Source organism: Eucalyptus grandis, chromosome 6 (genome assembly GCF_016545825.1).
Source record: "Eucalyptus grandis isolate ANBG69807.140 chromosome 6, ASM1654582v1, whole genome shotgun sequence".
NCBI lineage: Eukaryota > Viridiplantae > Streptophyta > Magnoliopsida > Myrtales > Myrtaceae > Eucalyptus > Eucalyptus grandis.
The window spans coordinates 38,435,745-38,445,238 of NC_052617.1; the positions used below are offsets into that span (position 1 = coordinate 38,435,745).

The window sequence follows — 9,494 nt, forward strand, 5'->3', positions numbered from 1 at the left end:
ATGATGGATAAGAACGAAGATGACTCCGTACTGTTATCTTTGATATGGTGAGAGAGGAATAATAAAAAGAAAACTAAAGAAAAGCGAGTCAGTTACCAACTTACCACCTCTATATAAACCCAAAAATGCCCCGTCTCCCTTCTCCACATCTCTCGTGCATCTTCTTCTTTCTCGACCATTCTTGACCCTGAAGCAGTTCCCTCGCCCGGTGGGTTTTCTCTGTGTTCGCAAGCAACCGCTCGAGGAGAGAAGAAGAAGAAATGGACGTTCTGCATTTCGTGTTCGGAATTTTCGGTGGGTTCTCGTTTTCTCGTGTTGAATTTGGTCGGACTCTCTCCTTTCACAAGTTCAGCCTTCCTTTTTAGGAACTCGTACTAGTTTGTGCTCTTGGTTTTCAATTTCACGAGTTGATGATTCTCTCTCTCCCTCTCTCCCTCTCTGGTTCTGTCCATTTACAGGAAACGCCACTGCTCTGTTCCTCTTCTTGGCGCCAGCGTGAGTAACCCCTGCGAATCCCACAAAACATCTAGTCTTTCATCGTTCGGCAGAGAATGCGCTGTTCCTTCTTTTTTTGAAAACTTTTTGTATGCAAATCTCTGTTTAAACACGCAAGTGGAACTACGAAGGACTTCTTCCTTTCTAAGTTGAATATCAAGTGTTCAGATTGGAATCTTTTGCTCTTTTTACTGATTTCCCTTCTTCCTTTTTACGGGTTGCTTCAATCAATAGCAAAGATGAAATTGTTGTGGGTGGTGATGATACAGGATAACGTTCAAAAGGATTATAAAGAGCAGGTCTACAGAGGAGTTCTCAGGGATTCCCTATGTCATGACCCTCCTCAACTGCTTGCTTTCTGCTTGGTACTCTTCTCGTGACCTTTCCTTTCTTCTACCAACTTCCCTTACACTTTCTATGTTTTATATATTGTACCAACTCTAGTCATTTTAACTTATTGCATTTCTGGTACCATCTACGGTGGAAGTTATTTGTGATATTGTGATGGGTCCGTCATGCATCTACAGTTCGTTGCAGGTGGAGACACGCAATTATTTTCTGCTGTCTTCAATTACATAATAAAACGACAACTTCTCTTTAAACTAGAACCTTGTGGAGCATGTAGCTATTTCATGTCATGCATCTCTAGAACTTATTTTCTTCTTTACAGTTAAATCTGGCGCAAGCTGAACTGTCCATCCATTATTTCTCTACAATTTGAATGTTTTGAATGAAATGAAAATGGACTTTGAGTTTTTAGCTCCTCAACATGGTGGGTTTTACAAATCCGCCTTGTTCACTTGCTGATGTGATGTGATTGATCGATTCGCAGGTACGGCCTTCCGTTTGTGTCGCCGAACAACCTCTTGGTGTCGACGATCAATGGCACTGGCGCCGCGATCGAGTTTGTGTATGTTGTGATTTTTCTCATCTTCGCCCCGAGGAAAGAGAAGGCCAAGATCCTGGGCCTCCTCACGTTTGTGCTCACCGTGTTCGCCGCCGTCGCCTTGGTCTCCCTCCTCGCTCTCCACGGTAACAAGAGGAAGCTCTTTTGTGGCGTGGCCGCCACCGTCTTCTCCATCATCATGTATGCTTCGCCCCTGTCGATTATGGTAAGAGCTAGCACCATGTGATGCTACTACCCCGTTTAAGAATCGACCATTGTTTTCATGGTCGATTAGAAAAATTTTGATACCAATTATGCTAATTTTGTAAACTAGTCTTTGTGTACTCAGATTAATGTTAACAGATGTGAACGTTAGATGAACCAATTCACACGGAAACAATAAAGACAAATTTATGCACAAACCATGTGCAATATTTATAAGAATTTTCTTTTTTCCCTAGGATGAAAGAGACTCCATAAAAATTCCAAAAATTCTGATTCTTAAGCTATAATAAGCTGATTCAACGTATTCTCTCCACTTATGTTGTGACGTGCAGCGGCTGGTGATCAAGACGAAAAGCGTGGAGTACATGCCCTTCTTCTTGTCCCTGTTCGTCTTCTTATGTGGCACTTCCTGGTTCATCTATGGCCTCCTTGGCCATGATCCCTTCGTCGCTGTAAGCGGTTCTTATTTCTCTCTGCCCATTTTCTATTGGTCATTCTTTTTCTTTTTCTTTTTTGCCAAAATCTTCTTCTTTATAAATTCTGGCGGTCGAGAAATTCTTGATCGAGTGGAAATTACTTCTTTCTCATGCATAAAAATCACCACTCCCCGGCCCGACCCAAGAAAACGGGGAAAAAGAAAGTCAATCGGGTCGAGGATTCCCGTTGATATTCGATGAACAGGATGCTCTCAGCTTGTTCTCTCGTTCACCAACAGAGACGTGCTTGATCACAAGAGGGACTTCCAACTTTTTTTACTTTTTCTTGGCAAAATCGGACCATTCAACTCGTCACAGCCAATGAAAAGGACCTATCTTTTCGATGAGCGTGATGAAAAGGATGCATGGTTGGATACATTACATCCATTCAACAATCTTTTTTTTTTTTTTTTTTAAATCAGATTTTTAGATGCTATGTCCTTGCCCCGAAATTCATGATGATCGAGATGCTGTGATTGATTCAGTTTCAAAATTATGATGAGGATTCTTGGTGATGGGATCTGGCAGGTACCCAATGGGTTTGGAAGTGGGCTTGGGGCAATGCAGCTGATACTGTATGCCATTTATCGCAACAACAAAGGCGAACCCAAGAAGAAAGTGAACAACGACGGGTCTATGGAGATGATGGGCGGGACGGAGAAGGATGCCGACCGTGACCCAGTGAAGCATCAGCTCAGTTCGACGAATAAACAAGTTGATGAGCAGGTTTAGATAGATAAGACATCAGCAGCATCATCCTTTTAATACTCGCATGATCACATGACTCTGTTGTACACTTGAATTGAACCCCCTATCTGGAATTTCACTAGCTCCATTCTTGTGTCCTACATCAGTCACTTCCACGGAAATCTAGTCTTGTTGCAGGACGATTGATGCCAATAAAGTAGCACGAATTCAGTTAAATGGGTGTGGAAGATAAACTCGCTGGTGCACTCGCTACCCTGTCCCTTGTACGTTTTTCTATCGATTGCACTTGGCTTCAAAAATAATATCGCTGGAGGAGCTAGACTCAACTATCATAAGCCGGTGCACGTAGTCCGCCGTGGGGGCTAACGTCAATCCAATGCCCAGAGTTCGTCATGCGCAAGCTCATGACGTCATCTTTTTAACACTCGCATTACAGGACGACGATGTACAGTCAAATGCCCCACGTAGAAGAATCTCACGAGCTCAGCTCCGTGTCCTAAACATGCAAGTTTTAATCTCAAGCGTCATTATATTTCATTACCTTGGAGATAAGTATATAACGAAGAATAGAATGACACGAGATGCGCACAAGGTCAGGAATATCGGACTTGCATGTCTCATCGGCAGCAGAGTCATCATCCTCTGTGAAGACGTAGATGCGAGATGATGAACTTGAAAGGAAGGCCATTAGAAATTGGGACCAGATAAAAAAAAGTGCCTGGTTTACATCCCCCAATGTCGATGAGCGATCTAATGGACCATATTGGACACTGGTACCGGAGGACATTGCACTATACCTGCTCAGTGGCCCCCGGTCGACTGCGGCGTCCGTCTGATGATAAATTCCTCGTGGCAAGGGTGAATTCTCTCTGCTGCCTCTCGCGAAAGGCGAAAGGATACGACGACCGTTCAGAAAGGTGAAATTGCTGGGGGTGACGGAACAGGATAGCGTTCAAGAGGATAAAGAGCGGGTATCATAGACAGTTGACACCAAAATTTTGTTCGGCGAGACGGACGGAAAATCTCCATGAAAATCCTTGACGTGAATGATTTTCTTTTTCCCCTTTTCTTGGGTTGGGCTGTGGAGTGGTGATTTTTATGCATGAGAAATAATTAATTTCCACTCAATCAAGAATTTTTCATCTGCCAAATGTTTGAAAGAAATGGATTTTGGCAAAAAAAGAAAGAAAAAAGGCCTAAACACTATGGTTGCCAAGGGTTGCCTTCTCCTGGGCGATGTCTGACGAGGGTGCCCTAGCTTGGGTGAGGGCCAGCCTTGTGAGACTTGCCAAATCTAGCAAAGCCAACCCTTGCTAGGGCTCGGCCTCGCCATGGCCAAGCGAGGCCAGTCCACGGCCAGCTAGTGGCCGACCATTGGCAAAAGGAAAAAAAAAAATAAAATAAAAAAAAAATCAAAAAATTATTAAAATTGTTCACGTTAGCATCGATAGTGAAACGTAAGTAAGCCAACATCAACGTCAATTATATCCTGTCAAAATTAGTCGGAAAGACTAAATTGATAGTTGACACTAATCAAAGCATTAAATTGGCACCATAAAAAAGTTCATAATTAAATTGACACAAATACAAAAAGTTCATGATTATTTTGAAACTAAATTGGCACACCTCAACAATATCCGGTTAATAAAAAATTTCCAATCTGCCAAAAGTTAGAAAGAAACATATTTTGGCAAAAACACATGGCCTAAAGAAAATGGGCTGAGAAAAATATGAACCGTTATAAAGAGATGAAGGGATCACCGCCTAAACATATCTTGGTTGATGCTATAGATGATTACGGTTATGGGGGAGAACTTGAAACTAAATGACCGGATGGTGGGAACCTAACCGATTCCAAATTACAAGGTAAGCGGGGTAAATTCTAAGTTTCAAAATTTGGGGAATATATTTCAATGAGTAAGTTCTAGGTTTTAGGTAGGTAAAATATAGAACCTAGAATTTGAAACCAACAACAAGTTTTATGTTTTTCTTGGTCTATGGTTTCGTATGATCTTGTGGTATCCCATAACGTCCAATGATGTGTATATAATCTGAAATCACTAATCCAACCTTCCGTTTTATTGTTGAGACTTTTACTTTGTTAATATTTCATATTTTTTTGTCTAAATATAAGGTGTGATCAATGAATTATAATAACAAATGATGATTATTAAATATAATGATTTACTGCAATTGTTTAATTAATAATATATGTAAAATTTCAGTAGGCCTTGGAATCAACCCTGAAATTTGTAATTATATAAGTTTTAAATTTTATGGTATGTAGGATAAGTTTCAAGTTCCAAAAAATAATAAATATATTCCAACGGATAGGTTTCAAGTTTCAAGTGAAATTTATATAGAACTTGGAACTACTCACTCTTAGTTGATGCTGTTGCATTTTTTTTTTCTTTTCAGATTTCTACCTGTTGGGAATATCGGATTCCAAAAACTGGATTTGACACTAAATCGAACCCCTAAAACGAATGCGGAAGACAAGTCCGGGAAATTCACATGTATCACCGATCCTAAAGCACACTACGGAATCGATCGTACCTTATTAGCCACAGATTAAACACCGACACCGATATGAGGAAGAGAAAACCGATCCTGTTTAATCCGATGACGTCAATTGGCCTTGAAGGGAAGATGGATTCGCCTTTTGCTTACCGTTTTCTTTTGGAGCGTTTCAAGGGAGAGAGGAGGAGGAACGTACGTTAAAAATGCCAAAAGGTACGTTCCTCCCTCTCTCTTTCTCCTTTTATACGTTCCCTCCAAAAAAGAAACATACCCCTTCATCATATCCCTCCATCCATGGGCCCTAATTTTGTGGGCCGGGCTTTTATGCCCAACATGGGCGGACGGGCCAACTTAGGCCCATCACATAAAACCATCATCTCCCACTCGCACATGGTGGGCCGAATAGGATTTTCTTTACCTCTCTTCAACATTCATACCGGTGAATAATCCGTGCGACAAAGCATACTTTGAGAGCTCGTTGCTATACATCTCGTTAGAAATATATAGTAGCTCACAATGGGTATCACACTCGAGTAGATTTAGTATGAAGTACCCTAGATCGATCAATCACATTTATATCTCTCTTGATCTCTTTTAAACAATGATATATATATTGTATTCACAATTATGATTATCACAATTATGATTATCCCAAAGATAGTCATAATTGGTCGACTAGTGAACACAAAACTACAATGTGATTCTCTAAATTCGATCTTCCTCTTTCCTTCAAACTCTCAATTTCAGTTCAGCTTGCATTTCTAGAAATGTCCCATTAGATCGAATCAACCCATGACCATTGGCAATATCCTAAGATAGCAAACATTAAATAGAAATCTTGATAATAAGTAAAAGTTATGAGGGTACTAAAATTGAGGAACTCTTTTCCTTAAGAGTCTCACACAGCATAAAAGTTGAGATCAAACTTTTGTCATTCTTATTGGTCGTCACATGCATACGTAATATAAAATACGTATTACGGTATTAACTCATTTCCCATGGAGCGTATGTCTAGAACTTCAATACCGTACATATGATAGTTTAAACATACCCAATGTCTAACTTGAGTTTACGTATCTACTCATTTACAAAATTTATCATAACTTACATCTGGCATCATAGACAGATAAAGTAAAATATGTGGGGTATTTTACTTTCGAACATAGTAAGTATTATGTCATCATCTTAACAGCCAATTAAGACGACAAAAATATTTTAAGCTTGAGCTCTCGATTATCACCTAGATAATAAGCTTAAAAACAGTCCCATCTCTATTTATCACATAGTAAATAGAGGCGATTACCCGTGTAAGTGGGCCAATCTTATATCTGTCCGATATACTTTCTCAATTTAAAGTAATGCACTAAGCATTAAGATGCATAAAGATTAAACAAAGATTCATAGGCATTAATAATGAAAAAACACAAGTTCATAAATGTGAACAATTCAGGGAAATACAATCCAGTACATCAAACTATACGCAATCCTAGAGATTTTACATGATTACAAAACACATCTCTAGGTATTGGATTTGTCATATGATTTGCTACCATTCTATGCGTAGATATGTACTGTAAGTTCACATCCTTTCGTGTAACCATATCTTTGACAAAGTTATACTTGGTATCTATATGTTTGGTCTTGCCATGATATTTTGGATCTTTTGTGTGCGCTATAGCTGCTTGGCTATCACAGTTAACCAATAATGGATTTGCAGCTTTCTCAATAACACCTAAATGATCCAAAAATCTCTTAAGCCAAACTCTTTCTTGTACCACTGCTGATAATGCCACGAACTCAGCTTCCATTGTGGACAAGGCTATACACGTTTGCTTCTTCTTGCTCCATGATATGGCGCCATTGTTCGAAGAAAGCAAATCCAAAGGTAGATTTTCTTTCATCTAAATCTCCTCCCTAATCAGCATCTGAATAGCCTTCAAGTCGCAGATCTTTTCCTTGGTAATTCAACTTGTAATCAGCAGTTCCCTTCAGATACTTCAATATTCTCTTAACGGATTTCCAATATGCTGGACCTGGATTGGATTGGTATCTACTCACCATTCCAACTGCAAAACATATGTTAGGTCTTGTACACATCATAGCGTACATCAAGCTCCCAACAGCACTAGCATAAGGAACATGTTTCATTTGTTCATTCTCTTGTAGAGTCCTTGGACACAGTCTATGGCTCAATGCTTCACCTTTTGTAATAGGAATGTCTATGGGTTTACAATCTTGCATACGAAATCGTTCAAGAACTTTGTTTATATATGTTTCTTGCGAAAGAATTAACGATCTCTTCGAATGATCTCTTGAAATCTTAACTCCAAGAATTTATGCAGCCTCACCCATATCCTTCATCTTAGAGTTGGAAGACAACAAACTCTTGACAGTATTAACAAGCTCCATATTGCTTCCGGCAATTAGTATATCATCAACATATAATGATATGATAACAAATTGATCCTTGGATCTTTTGATATATACACAATGATCATCATCTATCATTGTAAAGTCATATGCTATTATGGCATTATGAAAACGTATATACCTTTGTCTCGATGACTACTTAAGGCCGTATATCGATCTCAAAAGTCAACATACATTTTCTTCTTGGCTTTCACTATAAAACCATCAGGTTGTTCCATATATATTTCTTCCTCTAATTCTCCATTGAAGAAGCAGTCTTTACATCTATTTGATGTAACTCAAGATCCATACTAGCCACTATTGCCAGAATGATGCGAATCGAGGTAAATCTCACTACAGGAGAAAATGTATCTTCATAATCAATTCCTTCATGTTGATTATACCCCTTCGCCACAAGGCGAGCCTTATGCCTTTCTATCTAGCCATCAGCCTTTCGCTTTATTTTGAGAACTCACTTGTTCCCAATAGCTTTGCGTCCTTTTGGAAGATCAATCAGTTCCCAGACTTGGTTTGATTTCATTGACTCCATTTCCTCTTCCATTGCATGAATCCATATCTCCGTACTAGGACAATTCAAAGCCTCATTAATATTTCTTGGCTCATCATCATCTTGCGGAGCAATCATAAAAGTTTCCCCTTCAATGTGAAAATGTCGACGGGGAATACTTTGGCGACTTGTTCGCCATATGGGAGATTGTACACTTTGCACATCATTCAACATTATGCTCCCACTTGGATTAGATAATGATGATGTCGTCTCATCATGTGGTTGTAATTGAGAATGAGTTGAATTCAATTCATCACTTCTCATATTACTCCCACTTGGACAAACTCCACTAATATCATTATCTTGATCCAAGGTTTCAAATAGGGAGTAATCTTCCCCTATTTCGCCATTCTTAGGAAATTCATCCTCTAAGAATGTGAAATCCCGTTATTCAAATTCAGTTATATTCCCACTCTCCCGTTCACCTATGAACACATACCCTTTCGAGTATCCGAGTATCTTATGAAAATACTCTTCTTTCCTCTGGGACCCAATTTCCCAAACTTGTGAGAGGACTCATGAGTATAGGCAGCACAACCCCATGGCTTAAGAAAACTTAAGTCCGGTTTTCTACCTGTCCATAACTCATATGGAGTGGAAGTAACTGATTTGGAAGGCATCCGGTTAAGTATATAGGCAGCAGTTAACAACGCATCACTCCAAAAAGTGATAAGTAAGTTAACATGCGCCATCATGGACCTAACCATTTCCAGTAGGGTTCTGTTTCTTTCTCCGCAACACCATTTTGTTGAGGAGTATATGAAATAGACAATTGTCTTTCTATTCCTTTTTCATCACATAATTTTCTGAACTCATCGGATAAATATTCTCATCTCGATCGGATCTCAATGCTTTTATTTTCTTGTCTAATTGATTTTCTACCAAGTTTATAAACATTTTGAAACAACTTAATGCTTCAGATTTATGATAAATCAAATAGACATATCCGAATCGAGTATAATCATCTATAAAAGTGATGAAATAAATAGCCACATGCCTTCTTCTCACATTCATTGCACCACAGACGTCAGAATGGATTGAATGCAGAGGAAATTCAGCTCTTTTACCTTTTTCAAATGGTTTTCTTGTTGTTTTCCCTACTAGACAATGCTCACATCTAAGCAAATTGCATTTTTCAATATTGCCCAACAAGCCCTCTTTGGCTAGTCTATTCATACGTTGTTGACCAATATGACCAAGTCTAGCA

General features: G+C 39.2%; 1 protein-coding gene across 1 annotated transcript; it reads left to right on the forward strand.

Moving 5' to 3' along the window:
* The first annotated feature begins 100 nt into the window (after positions 1-100).
* LOC104449640 (bidirectional sugar transporter SWEET1) lies at positions 101-3,006 on the forward strand. The gene is made up of 6 exons (XM_010063869.3): positions 101-294; positions 459-495; positions 765-860; positions 1,328-1,607; positions 1,939-2,058; positions 2,611-3,006. Exons 1-6 carry the CDS (start codon positions 261-263, stop codon positions 2,812-2,814), a joined length of 771 nt encoding a protein of 256 aa, XP_010062171.2. The 5' UTR covers positions 101-260; the 3' UTR covers positions 2,815-3,006.
* Positions 3,007-9,494: the final 6,488 nt, after the last annotated feature.